Source organism: Phoca vitulina, unplaced genomic scaffold, assembly GCF_004348235.1.
Source record: "Phoca vitulina isolate PV1807 unplaced genomic scaffold, GSC_HSeal_1.0 scaffold4, whole genome shotgun sequence".
Lineage (NCBI taxonomy): Eukaryota > Metazoa > Chordata > Mammalia > Carnivora > Phocidae > Phoca > Phoca vitulina.
The window spans coordinates 45,600,617-45,618,410 of NW_022589707.1; the positions used below are offsets into that span (position 1 = coordinate 45,600,617).

General features: G+C 41.6%; 1 protein-coding gene across 5 annotated transcripts in view; it reads left to right on the top strand.

The window, feature by feature from the left end:
• RAPGEF5 (Rap guanine nucleotide exchange factor 5) overlaps positions 1–17,794 on the top strand; it is a 508,053-nt gene that overhangs the window by 384,126 nt on the left and 106,133 nt on the right. For all 5 annotated transcript variants that reach the window (XM_032401958.1, XM_032401959.1, XM_032401957.1 and 2 more), the window contains one exon: positions 11,863–11,936. In XM_032401958.1, the coding sequence (XP_032257849.1) occupies positions 11,863–11,936 (74 nt within the window). The remainder of the gene's footprint in view (positions 1–11,862; positions 11,937–17,794) is intronic.

The following is a 17,794-nucleotide window of genomic DNA, read 5'->3' on the forward strand; positions in this document are numbered from 1 at the left end:
AAGAAACAACAGGTGTTGGCAAGGATGCGGAGAAGGAACCCTCTTACAATGTTGGTGGGAATGCAAACTGGTGCAGTTACTCAGAAAAACAGTATGGAGGTTCCTCAAAAAGTTAAAAATAGAACTACCTTATGATCCAGCAATTGCACTACTAGGTATTTACCCAAAGGATACAAAAATACAGATTCGAAGGGATACATGTACCCTGATGTTTATAGCAGCATTATCAATAATAGCCAAACTATGGAAAGAGCCCAAATGTCCATTGACTAATGAATGAATAAAGAAGATGTGGTATATATATATACCACATATATATATATATATCTCAGTACATATATATATATACACAGTGTGTATATATATATTACTCAGCCATCAAAAAGAATGAAATCTTGACATTTGCAATGACATGAATGGAACTAGAAGGTATTATGCTAAGCGAAATAAGTCAGTCAGAGAAAGATAAATACCATGTGATTTCACTCAGACATGGAATTTAAGAAACAAAACAGATGAGATAAATCTTTTAAAATTTAAATCCTGAGAGAGATAGAGAGTAGAGAAATGCACTGGAGACTTTTTATTTTATTTTACTATTTTTTAGGGGAGGAGGGGCAGAGGCTGAGGGAGAGGGAGAGAGAGAATCTTAAGCATGCTCCACACCCAGCATGGAGCCAGGACTGGGGGCTCTATCTCACCGCCCTGAGATCATGACCTGAGCCGAAATCAAGGGTTGGACGCTTACCCGACTGAGCCACCCAGGCGCCTCTGCCTTAGAGTCTTTTTAAATGAATGAACATCTTGGAGTGTCTAAGTACCATTACTGCTCATATCTCTAAGATGTGGTTATAGCAGATTGGCCTGAACCTGTCCTGTCACCAGAACATATCTTTGTAAGGCACTTAAAAACCAAAAGCTTTTCTGTCTCTCAACAAAAATGCTGAAGAAAAATTGTAGCTAAGGTTAACTCAGTTTTTTTAAAGTTTTATTTTAGTTTGATCATGTACAAACTGTCTTTGCGTTGAAAGGAAACTTGTGTTTTTCTGGTATGTTTCCTCAAAAGAAGGGCAACCAGACAGGTTCCTGGGCTCAAGTACTGATTACTCTGGTCAGTGGAGCAAATATTTTTGATCTAATTAAAGGATTTCATACAGGATACACTTTGTTCTCTTGACGTTATCATTTTTCTCTGTTGAATAACTTTTCCATTGACTGGACATCTATTAGATGTTACTCAAAAGAAAGCACTGTAAAAACCTATTACAAAGTGGAGGAAAGGAAATTTGAAGGGTCTCGGCTCTAAGACAAAGGCGTAAGAATTGAAGGGGAGCCCTCTCTGCCTGAGGGCAGGATACATCATGCAGTCAGCAAGGTGGGGGGGCGGGAAGCAGTCCGGAGCTGGTGTTTCTCTGGCTTGAGCCACCTTCAGCCAAGTAGGCAGAGCATGTAGCATCTGATGGGGAAATGGCAGTTTTTCAGCTACCTCTGATTTTAACCTCCTTACTATAGATTTGTTATGTTGTCTGAGTGATGTGAATTTCCAGAACATCAGTGCCTGTATATTCAAATGTTAGTAAAAGCAATACCTTTCTTTTGTGCAGCAAACATGTATTATTTCTCTATATAGGATTCGGTGTTTAGGAAGCATGGTGAGGGTTGAAGGGGTATGTGGGAGCACTTAACAGTGAGTAAGTCATTATGACTCTAATTTTTAATTCAAGTCGGTTCTCGCTTAAACTGTTTACAGTAAACCTCCTATTTCCTTTGTTTTCAGTCTCACTCCTGTTCAGTTCATTTTGGACAATTTAAGTCTTTGTGGTGTTATTGGAGCAGGTAAAGAGTCAGACCTGGGTACTTAACCATCTCCTCCACTGACTTCCTGTGTGATTCTGAGCCAGCTAGTTAGCATCTCTCAGGCTCAGTTGTCTCATGTGTGAAATGAGGATAATCATAATAGCGCTTGGAATCTGATCAAGGAGAAGGCCAACCGTACACCTGCCCTAACACATCCATAGGATCTGATTTAACTCCTATTTCTATACAAAATGAATCAAGTAACTATTAAACGGTAAATGGATCCTGCTTTGGCCAGGGAAGCTGTTTGTATCTGCTGGAAGTGTATGAATGTTCCTTGCAGGGTCTGAAAGTGGCCGATCAGTACTTTGTCAGTGAACGTACACACATTACTGAAGGCCCACCAAGGCGGCCCCATGAACCTGTGGACTTGCTAGCTTTTAGTTGGCAATGAGTGATCATTCTGAAACCAAGTCATGCATGGGATGTTGCTGGGTTTGGGGAACACAGTTTTAATCCATGTCGACAATTGACCTTCCTCCTTAGTAAGTGTGTTGGAAAAATTACATATGTGAAAAATTAAGGATTAAGAATGTCAGTTAAGGGATGCCTGGGTGGCTCAGTAGGTTAAGCGTCTGCCTTTGGCTCGGTCAAGATCCCAGGATCCTGGGATCAAGCCATACATGGGGCTCCCCACTCAGCTGGGAGTCTGCTTCTCCCTCTCCCGCTACCCCTTCCCCGACTCGTGTGTGTGCATGTGTGCTCTCTCTCTCTAATAAATAAATAAAATCTTAAAAAAAAAAAGAATGTCAGTTAAATTACCAAATGACACAATCCAAAAGAAGCAAATTGCTAAATTCCAAGAAAAAGAATTTAATGAATTATTAAATTTTTTATTAAATAAAAAATTAAATAAAAATTATTAAAAGTTCTTTTATTTATAGAAACTTAAGTTTCTCACGAGCCCTACTAAAAAAGTACTGAATTGATATTTAACAAACATTGGCAAAAAGAAGTATTAAATTATTAGCCTGCTCACAGTGGCCACATACCTCGGGCCAGCCTTGCCAGGATCTCCAGCAGAGGGGTGTGGGAAAGATCAAATGGGAACGCCCACATTGAGAACATGTGTTTGAAACATAACAGCTCAAGAGCTGTACATCGTTAGCAGAATGGTGGTGATAGTTTCTTTGCTCACATCACCTCACTTGCTACTAAGTGAGTCTCGTCAGCCTAACATAGAAGCCCAGCCAACTGTCCTGGCTTTGTTTTCTGGTTTTCCACAACACTGGGTACTGCTCACTGGGCCCATGTCAGATCCCTTGCTTTTCTCCACCTTACCTTTGTTTATACCAGCTCTCCACCTTGACTGCCCTTCTTCCCCTCACCTCCTCCACCCATCAGAATCCACCTTTTCCTCTAAGACTCTTCTTCCATCATCTTACCGTCTCCCCCAAACTGGATGGGCCAGTGAGTGTTTGTATCTGCCTTAAAATTTTTACTTTCTGAATTGGTCATATTAGTTCAGTTCAATAGACAATTACTCAGCAGCACTATGTTGTAGAAATTATTCCAGGTGCTTAGAATGGGAAAACCTACTCTCTGCTCTTGAGGAACTCATAGTGTAGATTAATAAAGACAGAGGTTTGTGTTGCTACTTATAAAACACTGAGATAAGAAAATGCATGTGTACAGAAAAAGAGCTTTGTTCGGCCAAGAGGAAGGAGGACTTCATTTAATCTAGAGTCTTGGGCGCAAGTAGTGAGGACTCAAGGATTGTCACTAAGGAGATGGTGTTAGAACTGGAAAGCCCAGTGGACAAGAGGATTTTCACCTGTTGAAGGCAGGGACAAGGCGTTCCAGGCTAGAAAGAAAGAAATGTGGGAGGTGCCTCTGGGGAGAGAGTCTGGGACCCAGGGACCTGGCCAGCAGGGTCAGGTTGAGGCTTCCGCCTGAATGTTTCATAGAATGGGGGTCACAGGGGTAACAGGGGTCAAACCTGCACAGTCCTCTAAGCCCCACTGCATCAAAAAAGCCAGGGATGGGGCCTCACTTGGTGCTCGGGCTCCTGGGTGACTCTCATGTTGTCTGGGTGGGGAGAGGTGGGAGTCTAAAGGGATGGGGTGCTAGTGTGATCAGACTCGCCTTTTGGGAGTGGAACCTGCCGCCTGTGTGGAGGAGAGAATGAACCAGAGGACAGGCTGGCTGGGAGGCTGTGGCGGTGGTCCAGGGGAGACGTGGTGCAGTCCTGAGCTATGACCGTGGCAGAGAGGAAGGAGGATGGAGACATTTCAGAGGTGGAAGCGACGGGGTGTAGTGAGAGACTGATGTGAGGGCAGAGGGGAAGGAAGAACATGAAGACATCTGGTGGTTACTTAAACTAAAATTCTGCAGGAGGAGGAATAGGCTTGTGAAATCCAGTGGACATGATGCTTGTGATTTCAGACCTTTCTGTCCATCCCCGGGGACAGAGGCTGTGCCACGGCACTGTGAGAGCGGCTTGCCCGTTGCAGGTGCATGATGGAGCTGCTGAGTGTGAAACTGGAGACATGGTCTGGGGCTCCGAGAAGAGAGCAGAGATGGAGACACAGATTTGGGAATAACCTGCATAACCGTGAAAATTGAAACCGTAGGAACAGATAAGATCACCGAGGAAAGCGGCAGAGAGAGAAAAGAGAGCCTGCAGGAAACTTGCATTTTTAGAGGCTTCGAGGATGATAAGGACCCAGAACAGAGAGTTTTAAAACAACAATCTCAAGTTCAGCTCAGAGCCTGAACTGACTGGGACTGAGAAAAGACAAGTGGGACAGAGATGTCGCAGGCATTGGTCAGCTTTCAAAGCAACTTTCCGATGGCGCTCTGGATGGGCCAGATTATAGTACTATATGGCCTGTCCTGGTGAATGCTGAACGATATTTTTCAAATTTTAACACTAAAAAAACCCCACAGCAATGAAGTAAAGGCTGTAACTGCTTCTTCTCCCTTCCTTTTTAAAGACTAGAAAAGATCTGAGCATTTTGAAGCATTTGTGATTATATATCACTAACCAAAAATAAATAGACTCGATCAGCATTTCTCGCTGCCAGCTCGTTTGTGCGCCACCTCCGAGGGAGCGCACTGCCCGCTGAATGGGGATGGAGCCTTGGAGAGGAGCCTCCTAAAATAAATATTAGGGCCTTTCTCCAGGAATGGTACAAAAACATAGCTGGTTATTTAGATAACGAGGAACAGGGCTCTGCCTCATGTGTCCTGGAAACACCTCAGTGTTTTCTGAGCGTGGTAAAGTCCACAACCCTCGGAACACACAAAACAGCCCAACCTGGTATGCGTCTCATCCACAGGGGTGAGAAATTCTTGATGTTACTAGTGGGGATGCATTTTGAGGTTTAAACTTTGTTTCTGTTCTTTCTATTGTATTATGTTGTGTTTCATTAGAAAAGAAATACTGGTCAGGACCCACATGAACGGACTCGCCGGTGTGCGGTGTGACCAGCACAGTACCGTTCCGTCCGCAACAGACTCGAACTGCCGCAGATACATACACACATCATACAGGGAGGGCTAGCGCAGGTTACTGAACCTCATCTCTAAAATGGGGGGGATTTTACCTGTCCCCATCTTCAGGGTGGGACATCAGATGAGGCCCTTTATGAAAATTCTCTCTCTTTAAAAATGCTACAAAGGTGAAAGATTCTATTATTGCCCAAATTTTAATTCTTGGCCAAGTACTCAGTGAATTCTTTTTCTTGACTGTATTTGCTGGTTTCTCATACGGAGACTTGAAATGCTGAATTTCTATCTGTAGTGAAATTTGGGGTTGGCTTGTCAATAAGAAAAAAATTAGTTTGGTTGGTTTGCAAAGAACACTTTCAAGTATAGTCACCTAGTGCATTATGATCATTCTGTTTAATATTCTGTGAGTACGGCTCTTTCTTACCTTGGCAAAATTGATCAGAGATTAAATAAGCATTGTTTTGAAAGGACATCAGTCTTCTTTGTGTTTAACTAATAATATTAATAGAGTTATCAAGAAAGTTTTCTTAGCAATCTTCCTAGTAAGTCATGAGGAGAGAAGACCTGTTCTGAAGATAACAGAGAAGTGATATTAAGGCAAGCCCTAAAATCTTGGAGGCTGTCTCCAGTAGCTCATCTTGAATGGCTCTTGGCTAACTTACAAATAGATACATTTAAACTAAGTACTCTTCTGTGAATTAGTGCTAAGTAATCCACAGATACACTTAGTTCTCATGCGGGCTCTCATATTCACTGCTCAAAATATATGCTTTAGATCTTGTGCTTGTGACTTTTGTGGTGGTAAGTTATTTTCAAAGGCCTTTTCTTGCTTTTAGACTCTGTGTTGAGAGATAAGGAGATGGTTTGTGTTGGCAGAGAGGGTGGCTCAGAGCCTCCCTTGGTCCCAGAAGCTGTCATTCCTGTGTACGTGTTCCACTGGAGGGAACTGTCCCAGAATCAATATTTGCGTAGGAAATTTTCCCCAGCCTACTCTTACTCTGATCAGATAAAAGAAAATTCAGCTCAAAAATCTAAATAACTGCTTCCTCCTCCTTCTATCACGTGAGGCATACCACTAGGAGGCATGAAGAAAGAGATTGTCTTTTTATGTATTTCTTGACATTCATCTTCATATTCAGGGGTCACTAGAACACTCCTTTTTAGGTGACTGACTGTATTTCATACATGAGGCGTCCCGGGGTGGTCATAAATCCTCAGCATAAGTATATTTTTGTTCCCAAGTAGCATATGTGAACTCCCAGCTAAAATATATTCTTGGAATCATATTTTTTCAGTATTTCCAAGAAAATAATGTTATTTATGTATTGGAGGAGACCACACTCTTGTCCTTGTCATCAGGGAGCTGCAGATAAGAGTCTCCAAGAATTTTGAGAGTCTCCATTGTGCAGACTGAGATGGATTGCTGAGTTACCTTTGCCACATCCCTCTTGAACTTGCTTGTGTTTGTAGTTCTGGCTCTGTGAATCCAACTATAGTGCTGGGCAACTAATTTTGAGGTCTTCAAAGACGTGACAAGAAATGTAGTGTTGTTGTTTGGGGATAAGCCAGGAATATAGGACTGAATCTTTCTCCCAAGTATACTTTTATGCTAATCCCCACCTCCTTTGTTTCTATTTATATGTACTAAGAATTATGCCTAAATCTTAAAAAATAGTGTTCGCTCTCAATTCTGAAATTGTTATTCATTGTCCTGCATGTCCTCTGTTGTAGTATAATGTGAAATAATTAATGCATAGAGCACCAGAATGTTGTTTTTTTTAAATTTTATTTTATTATGTCATGTTAATCACCATACATTACATCATTAGTTTTTGATGTAGTGTTCCATGATTCATTGTTTGCATATAACACCCAGTGCTCCATTCAATATGTGCCCTTTTTAATACCCATCACCAGAATGTTGTTTTAAAAACAAAAACATGGACAGGATGGTTTTTGCTCAAGAGGTCCTGCCTTTGCGTCCTCGCCCCTCCACAGTTACTATGACTTAACCAAGTTGGGTTGTCTTCTGGCCTCAGAGTATCCCTTGTCAGAGCCTGGGGCCCCTGGGCCTCTTCACTCAGGACTTGGTGGACCATATCACACCCTCCTACACAGTGGCCACTGGCTTGCCTGGCTGATTCACGTGGGAGAGTCCTTGTAACCATGGTTTTGTGTAAGTCTAAAGGCATCATGGATGGTCGGGCTCAACTACTCTGGTTCCTACAAACTTTCCCCTTTGGGATGGCATCTCTCTCCATCTTGATTGCTTATAGACCAAAACGTCAAAAACACACTTAAAGAAGATATCCAAAAACTTTCTCTACACTTTTGACATTCAACTTCACTGTTTTGGGGGCGGGGCGGGGATGGTGGATGCTGGGGGAGTTTACTTGATCTTTCTACTTTCCAAAAATTGAAGACCCTCTAATTATTCATTATTCTTTCATACGCTCTTGTTGAGCTTGCCTAGATAATAGGAAAGGATTTAAGCTTCCCAATTCTGCAAACTAACTTATTTGGCAGAGGGCTTCCACCTACCTTCTTGAGGCCCTTGGCAGTGTTGGTGCTCTTTCTATCATGTGGATTAAACCGTGTACTAAAACTGCTTGTTGGTGTAACTTTGCTCCCACCTTCTGACTAAAACGCCATACCCTTACCACCCCATCTTAGCTCTCCTTTCCCCAAATTTTTTCCACCTTTCTGAACCAAGACGGAATGACACTCCCAGGACACATCAATTCCACACACATTAGGCACCTGTGAGGCAGGATCTTATCCTCTCAGACTTCCATTTCTCACACCACCAAGAAAGATAAGGAAGATAAGCAAGTGCCTGGAATGGGCCAGGCTAAGCAGTAACCTAGAGGCACAGAGGACACGCTGAGTACCAAGAGGAGAGGATCGGGAATGCCTTCCCTGATCGTGCCAGCCAGAAAGCCATCCTTCCCTCCAAGTGGCCCCGAGGACACAGCACTCCATGGTGTGCAGGGGTCTGATGGCCACTGCTAGATGGCTCCTTCTGGTCAGGATCACATCTTAGCTAGATTTTTTCTCAGCAGCTGTCCCTTTGCCTGGTACACAGGTGTTCTATCAGTGTTTTCTGAACCATGGACGGAAACTCTGATTTAACTTTCCACTTGTTCAGTATCATTCCAGTTGTTATCTGAAAACTGCAGAACCCACTCAGTGTATTCTCTTCTCAAAGAAAAGCACAGGACTGCCCTGGTGGTGCCCCCTTTCTGTGGATTCCCCAGTAGGAAACCTGTATCTTTTTCACACTTGCCAATTTTTAGTCACTTTCTCCAGACTCTATCCTCACCCTCCAGCTCCAGCTTACTCAAACAGACATTCCTGAGCTAGAGATTCTAACTGGAAGCTAGTTACTACCTCTCCCACTCACCTGGTTAGACCTTTTTACTGCTGACTGATCAGGGCAGGAGTGTCACTAACTCTGTCCCCTGACCTTGGCAGAATGTCACCTGGGAGCCATTAGGCTTCCTTTCCTGGAGGACCACCTGTCTGTTCTCTAGGGACTAGACCTTATTTCCCTTCTGTGATGCAGTAGGGCATGTTCTCTGTTTTAAGGAAATACCTATGAGAGACAGCTCCCTCCCCCCAAAGAAGCCCCAAGTAAAAGTACAACCCTGAAAGATTATGGACTATGAATTCTTTCTGGGAGATATCACTTTCTACAACTAAATCTCAGTTTTTCCTGTTTCTCTTGTGATGAAGGGCTTGCCTTTTGGTAAGGAAAAAGATTTTTATAGAGTTAGACATCATGGAAATCCAACCGAGATTTTTTAAAAGCATGGTCCTCTCAAAAAAGAAATAGTAATGCGATAATCTTAACGTGACAACAACAATATGGCAGATTATTGAATGAAATGGATTAATTCGAATAAATGCTGTGCAATGTCTTCTCTTAAAAAATTAAAACTAAGAAATAAAAACATGAATTTAGTTGGCAAAATATTCCAAAATTTAATTTTCTTCATTTTCATCTAAACTAAAACTTTAAAGAGCAAAAATTCAAATTAAAGCATAAATGAAGTGCCAAGGTATGGTTCACACTTCATATGGGTGCTCTTGTCCCACATTAGTTGCCCTCTAGGAGAATGAGTCCCCATTACAGGTTGAGGAAAGACTTATTTCAATTAGTTAAATAGAGTTCCTTACTTCTATAGCCAATGCATTTCTTTTTAAAGTAGGTTCCATACCTAGCATAGAGTGCAGTGCAGGACTTGAACTCACAACCCTGAGATCAAGACCTGAGCTGAGATCAAGAGTTGGACGCTTAACTGACTAAACCACCCAGGAGCCCCTAGCCAATGCATTTTTAAGTGGAATTTACAGTGTTATTCTGTATTTTTCTTTTGGCATTCTTGCCTCTAGTTTTTCAGAGAAAACATGGGAGTTTTTCTTTCTTCTTAAGTTTTCTCATAATCAGGCAACAGTAGCAACAGGGGACCCCCTTTGAACAAGCATGAATGGAACTTTTTGCTGAAAAAAGAAGAAAAGCTTCTATCCACTTCCACTGTTCCTCCCTTGCCTGTAGATGCTCGGTGATAGGAGTTTTCCTAGTTATTCGTGGCATTTAACAGAAGAATTTCCCTCCCCTCTTTTTTTCATAAAGAGTTACGAAAGCAGTCGTTTCTGTAAGTAGGGGTGGTCACGTTGTGCTGTTTGGGGCAAATGGGGAGGAACCGTTCATCCCGTTAGTTTTGACAGAGCTCATACTGCATGCACAGTACTTTAGGTGTGCTCTGTGGTAAGCACCACAAAGTAGGCATAAAAGGCATACGAAAGCAAAAGGTATGTGAAATGATACTTTAAAAAAATACAGAGCAGAGAGCACAGTATTTGAAAGTCCACAAAACAATGCGAACTGAACCCATAAGTACAGTGCGTGACCTCACTGTCAGCAAGACTGGTGATGTTTTTGTCCTGCTTTTGATGGAGAGGGCAAAAGAAAAAATGGCATGGCAGATGTGAGGAATAACTTACTCTACTTAGGAGTATTCCTTGATTGCTTCTTATCCTCATCTCCCCCAACCCCCCAGCCATATTCAGTTCATTGACAGGTGGTGTCCATTTTGTCTAAAAATTCAGCTAAGATCCTCCTTGTGTCTTCAGCTCATTGCCACCTCCCTGGTCTGAGTCATCCTCATCTCTAGTCAGGATGTCAGCAACAGTTACCAAACTGGTCTCCCGGTTTCCTCGTTTGCTTCTCTTGAGTCTCTTCTCTATAAAGAAGCCAAAAAGGACTCTTGAAAATATGCATCAAATCATGTGATTCCCAATTTAATATTCCTTAGTGCTTTCCCCTGTTTTTTGGCTAAAATCTGAATTCACAGAGTGGTCTGTGCTCTCTCTAGCTCCTGTCACCCTCACCTGCCATGGATGGCTCCATCTCAACTTTGAGGTCCCACCCCAATAACAGTTCTTCAGGGAATCACCATCCCTGCCCCCCTCCCTAAAGTGGCCTCCCCCAGTTTGTTTTCTGTCATATCCCCATTTGTCATGACCATCTTATTTTTAAAAATATTATTATATTTATAATTATTATGATTGTTATTGTTAGTTGTAGTAGGAGGAGTTGCTGATCATTGGCTATCTTCCCAGCTAGGATGTGTACTTCATGAAGTCAGGGCTCACCCGCCTTTTTCCAGGAGTAGCCCCCATGCCAGGCACATGGTCGGCACTCGGTAAATATTTTGAAAGTGAAAGAGCAAACTGTACAAAGAGTAAAATAATGAAATCCCTCTGCCTGGATCAGGGTTGTATTGAATGTCAATGTGAAGCTGGAGATTAGGAGGAAGCTAGAGAATTCAAGGAAGACCTTCAATGATGAAGAGGGAATTCATACTTGATAAGATAAGTGATACATTGACCAAAGCATGGCACTTGTTTTATTTTTTGAGACTGATTATTTAAGCTGTTGTGCCCCAGCTGTATTGTATGAGGGAGAGGAATTACAAGCTTTGTCTTAGGGGATGATTGCACCAGCCCAGAAAATGTGACAAGGACTTGGATAGGGAGATGCTGGGGAAAACAAGGGAGAAGAGGTCGATTCAGGATTCCACAGTTTGGGATTTTGTGGTAACAATATACTGGAACGGTCTAAATAGACAATATTATGCTTTCTTTATTATGTGACCATAAACTACCAGCCAAAAAAACCTCACATTGTTTAAAAAAAATGTTCTCAGATAAACTTGATAGAAGCTTTCGACTACACCCCAACTCCCTCTTGGATGAAGCGCAATACTGACAAGCGGATGTCAGGATGGGTTTAGGTGAAGAGAAGAAATGAGAGCAAACTTTTCCACTGCCATTGATTTAATAAGCAAGATAATGTACATGAAAAGTGCCCGGTGCGGTTAAACTTTCAACCAAATAATAAAAAATAGTGCTGATATTTACATTTTGTGAATCTACCTCACAGTGTTTTTTCCTGCCAAATTACCATCTGAAAGGAAATGATCTAAAACTGTTTTCTTATGATGCTACATTTTTTTTAAACATTCCTTTTCTTTTCTTTGTTTAAAGCAATTGAACAAGATGAAGAAAACAGTGACAAACACGTCATTGTGACAGAAGCTGGAGGTGTTCCAGATTCTCAGGTATGATCAGTTCTGTGCCCATCTCTCATTACACCTGTCTTCTGCACTGAGGGTGGTGACATAAGGCAGGTGTCTGCAGATGATACGGGTTTGAGCTTCTGTGTTCTGTAAAGAGCGGTATTACTGGGAATAAAGTACTTATTTTTAATAGAGAGGCATTTCACAAGAAGGACCCTAAATTGTTAATTATATTTCTAATTTGATTCACGAGGGAGGGACAGATGGTCAGACATCCTCCACTTCCCAGAGAAAGCAAGGAAAGTAAGTGAAGAACCAGGAGAGACCACCTGAGAGCAGACCACCCCCTGGAGACGGCAGAGAAGAATGAGCTGGCTGCCAGGCGGACAGCTGGGGCTGGGCCGCACAGATGAGTGGGTGCCTCACCTGCCAGAGATTCTCTGCCAACGCCCAGTATCTAACTCACAGCATGGACATGCTTTTAGCAGCATCTGACCTGCAGATGCTTACCTAGAGAGCAGAGTGGGAGCTTGCCATGCTCTGTGGTATTTCATATTATTGCAATCTTCACTCCGAGCATATTGTAAGCAAGTAGAAATTAGTTTCTCATTCCTTCCCCATCCATATGGGGAAAATGCCCTGGGGCTGTTGAAAAATTTGGGTATGTAAAGGGTTAAGATGGAGAGACTGGGTCTCCTATATATGTTTCCCACCTGCCCAGAAACCCTAATTCTCATCTCATATGTTAGCTCCTTTCTTCCTTTTCTCCCTAAAAATATCTTTTCTGCCTAAGAAACTCCCTGTTTTAATGCAGTGACGTGTGGGTGGTGTGGAGCGAGCCTGTAGACTTGAGTTTGCCTCCCAGCCCTTCTTCTCTATGGCCTGTGTCTTTACACAAGCTCTTTAGCGTCTAAACCTGTGAGTTCCTGCAGGCTAGCATCAGTGTCTTCGTCACCATAGTGCCCCTGCCTGCAAGGTCCCTGCAAGTGACTGGCATGCGGGGTTTTCATCTCTGTAAAGTAGAGATCTTACAAAGTTGTCTGGAGGTTGAAATGAAACAATGCAGAAAATGCCTGCACGTAAGAGTTTCAGTAATTGTTAGGCAGCGTGCATGAGGTCCAGAGTGCAGCCTCCAGGGCCAGACGGCCTTGGCTCTCCTCCTGGCTCTGCCGCTGTAACCTGGGTGACTTATTCTCTCCTGGCCTCAGAGCCCTTTTCTGGGATAGTATTGAGAGTTCACTTGGGCAGCCCTTTGGATACAGTAGGCACTTGCCTAAGCTCCTAGTTTTCTTAACTCCACAACAAACCCTATTTACCGCCACTTTACAGATGAGCTGGTAAGTGCTGGGGCCAGGAATCAAACCAAGGCAGCCCGGCTCTGACACCCTGGCTTTTAACACCTGTCCTAAACTGCCTTTCTAACATCTGTGAATTGGGGATCATTGTGGGGTTGTTTTGAGGATTAGATAAATGTATGTGAAACAGAACAGTGTGCAGCACATAGTGAGTAGTCAAAGAAGTTCGTTTCTCTGAGTTATTACCGTGATCATGATCATCTATGACATTGCTTTTCGGTTTGAATGTTTAAGGTGTCTAACGTGGCTCAGTTGCAGTATTACTCTCTGCCTACCATTATGGTATCTTCACAGACATAGATTTCTAGACTCATTTATCACTCTTTATATAGGACTAAAGGATTAAAGAATTTTTTATCAAAATGTGTAGAATTTGGGAGGGTGCCTGGGTGGCTCAGTTGGTTGAGCGTCCGACTCTTGATTTGGGCTCAGGTCATGATCCCAGGATCGTAGGATTGAGCCCTGAGTCGGGCTCTGCACTCAACGTGGAGTCGGCTTGGGATTCTTTCTCCCTCTCCCTCTGCCTCTCCCCCAGCTCTCTCTCAAATAAATAAATAAATATTTTAAATTTTAAAAAGTATAGAATTTTTGGGGTGTCTGGGTGGCTTAGTTGGTTAAGCGTCCAGTTCTTGGTTTTGGCTCAGGTCATGATCTCAGGGTCCTTGAATTGAGCCCCACGTCAGGCTCCGTGCTCAGTGGAGAGTCTGCTTGAGATTCAATCTGCCTCTGCCCCTCCACCTTATGCTTGTGCACCTGCTCTCTCTCAAATAAATAAATATTTTAAATGAAAAAAAAAAGTGTAGAATTTTTGCCAGGTTCTAGTTTAGGGCTCTTAATGTGATCTTCAATGAGTAATTTATAATGTACTGAACTTTGGAAATTCTTCCTTTGCTTCAGGTGTCCATTGACCCCTGGATTCAGTAATTATTTTCATGTCTCCTGTCCTCCATTTGTAGCAATCATTTTATTTATTTATTTATTTATTTTTAAGATTTTATTTATTTATTTGACAGAGGGAGAGAAACAGTGAGAGAGGGAACACAAGCAGGGGGAGTGGGAGAGGGAGAAGCAGGCTTCCCGCCGAGCAGGGAGCCTGATGCGGGGCTCGATCCCAGGACCCTGGGATCATGACCTGTGCCGAAGGCAGACGCTTAACAACTGAGCCACCCAGGCGCCCCTCAATCATTTTAATATTAAGTGATGGTAACTGTTAATTGTATAAAGTAATTGCCAAATATTGCATGATTTTCAGTAGCCAAAATGTGACTTCTTTTTTTTAACATATAGAAGAAAGCTGTTATTTAAGGCTGTGCTAGTGATCGTAGAAAACAGATGCTCATTTAAAATGCTTTATGTTGGAATTTACTAGAATTTGCTTTTTTTTTTTCTTTATTATTTGTCAACTTTGCTGTTCTGCTTAGCGGTGTGGTCAGTGATGTTTACAGACCTGAGATGTAATTTCAGGTCCAAACAAGACAAAATATTGGTATCCTCCCTACTCTAGTATGAAAGTTCAAGGAATCAAGTATAGGAAATAAGTGAACCATAAGCGATGTAAATGTATGGCAATGTATTTTTTTACTTTTCTCAGAAGAGAGAATTATGTACATAAAATAGATTAAGAAAATATTTGAGGGACAGCAATTATAAATTCCATGTAGCTATGGCTTCTGCCTGCTTCCCTCCTCCCACTCTGCTCTGGCAGGATTTAGTTTCATACAGTGTTTGTATAGGATGGGTCTGTCCAACCCAAATGGTGCTTTAACACATGTAATTCCAGAAAGGAGGGGGGTCAGAGAAGTGAACCTTCCTGAGGTTGATGCCTTACCTGTACATGGAAGGGCCAGGAGTCACTGGATGACTCTCTGTGATGCCCCAGCACGGTGTCTGAGGCCTGTCCTAGTGATGCCCTGGGCATGAGTAAATCTGCCTGACACTCCCCATTACGTGCACTTTTCACTGTGGGTGCCACGTGGTCCTTTCCCTCAAGGAAAGGGTATATTTTTCTAGCCCAACCAGGAGGAAATTTTTCATAATTTTCTTTCCCTCTCTGAAGAAATTTGAGAAAATGAATACTTGCTGTCCTACAAAATAAAATGGTTCTTTATTATTATTGTCAATTTATAATTTATTATATTTAATATATTATAAATATTATGATTATATAATTGCCATATGATATATTCTATTATATATTACATTTTATGTTATATTATTAATATATTGTATATTTTAACATATTATATTTTATGTACTTGTTATTAATATTATACATAATTTTTTATTATTATTATTTAGTGTGAATTATCTTCTGAATTTTCCTAGAAGGGATTCTTAATATTTGTTGTTTAGAACATATGTGCATACAGTTGAGTCATGTAATATATCTTCCCATCCCATCAGTCTTTCATCATTTGAGTTTTCTGTTTAAAGTAGGAAAAAAATTTATGACTTTCTGTTTGAGATTGAATTGTGAAAGAAATGACTCTGTTATGTAGTAATGAATAAGAATTTATCACCGTGCATTTGTATTAAGTAGCATTCTGTTACGGCAAAAGTGCTTACTTGAAAAGTGGGCTCTTTCACCCTGGTTTTCCTTCTGTTTTGCATGATGTTTTATCTAAGTGTTTGAGAGAAAATGATTCTTTAAGTGAAGATAATGCAGACAGTGTTTTTATACATAAAATGTGCTCTTTCACCTTTCGTCATGAAGGTTTATTCATATATCATCCTTGTAGCCTTTCCTAAGGGACTCCTGTCCAAGCACCATTTTACCACTAAAAGAATGGGCCCAACATTTTTATGACTCCGTTTATAAAGGAAACAGACTTTAATTTACATTCATAACATTTCTCTCCTCAGACACTGAAAATCATATGAATAGCTTTAATTATACATTACAGAGGTTTTTCTTTTTTTTTTTTTTTTCGAAGCAGACCTTGAAATAAGGCTCTTAAATAACTCTTCTGACAGTTCCAGATTAATCTTTTATTTTTTTATGGCTTAGCAATGTTAGGTAAACTGTTTATAATTAATTTCGTATAGGCAAATTAAGTAGTTCAAGAATGTGAAAGTCTTGGGGCGCCTGGGTGGCTCAGTCGGTTAAGCGGCTGCCTTCGGCTCAGGTCTTGATCCCGGGGTCCTGGGATCGAGCCCCGCATCGGGCTCCCTGCTTGGCGGAGAGCCTGCTTCTCCCTCTACCTCTGTCTGCCACTCTGCCTACTTGTGCTCTCTCTCTATCTCTGTTAAATAAATAAATAAATCTTTAAAAAAAAAAAAGAATGTGAAAGTCTAGATCAAGGGCTGTTACTTATCTTGCTTCTCCTGCCATAACAAAGCTCCCAAAATATATTAATAAATTCATGGGTGTTTCAAATTAAATCACTAAATTACAGAGCTGTGAAAGGGACCCCCAGAGAACATCTGGCTGAGCGTGGTACTTTCACAGAGGACTGTCTTAGAAACTATCTAGGATGTATGGGAATCTTTCTGGGCTTCAAGTTCTCCAGGGAATGAAGAAGCATTCATAACCCTCCTTGAAGGCCTTTTTTTTTTTTTTTTAAAGATTTTATTTATTCATGAGAGACAGAGAGAGAGGCAGGCTCTCCGCGGAGCAGGGAGCCCGATGCGGGACTTGATCCCAGGACACTGGGATCATGACCTGAGCCGAAGGCAGATGCTTAACCAACTGAGCCACCCAGGCATCCCCTTGAAGGCCTTTTTTTGATAGTTGTTATGTAAAGAGTGCTGTAGAATTGATTATCTTACAAAAATGCATCTAGAAATTATGCAGAAACCAGAAAATCAAGACAGCAATATTCCTTTTTTAATTATAAGATGCTTTAATTATAAATATGAAATAATTAAGTTGCTCTGAAACCCATTTTTAAAAGTAATAGCATTTTGTGTTTAAAGTACATAATTTGTGCACCCAAGTATCTGGTTCTAATAAAAATGTATTTCCTCATTAAAGAAGAGTCTATATTTAGAATCCTAAACATATAATACAATAGAATGTTTAGAGTTTCTTAAACACTCATGTTCCCACAGCAACCAAAAAAATAGTTAAGGTATCTTAAGTTTTCACCACTCGGTCCCACCCTCTTAATCCTAATGATATTATCAGTTGTTTTATTTTATTTTTAAGATTTTATTTATTTGACAGAGAGAGACAGCGAGAGAGGGAACACAAGCAGGGGGAGTGTGAGATGGACAAACAGGCTTCCCACTGAGCAGGGAGCCCAATGTGGGGCTCAATCCCAGGACCCTGGGATCATGACCTGAGCCGAAGGCAGACGCTTAATGACTGAGCCACCCTGGCGCCCCCTATCAGTTGTTTTAAAAGAATGTATATGATGGGGTACCTGGGTAGCTCAGTTGGTTGGGCATCCGATTCTTGGTTTCGGCTCAGGTCGTGATCTCAAGTTGTGAGATTGAGCCTTACTTTGGGCTCCGCACTGAGCATGGAGTCTGCTTGAGATTTTTTCTTCCTCTCCCTCTGCCCCACCCCCCACTCACACACACTCTCTCTTTTTGTCTCTCTAA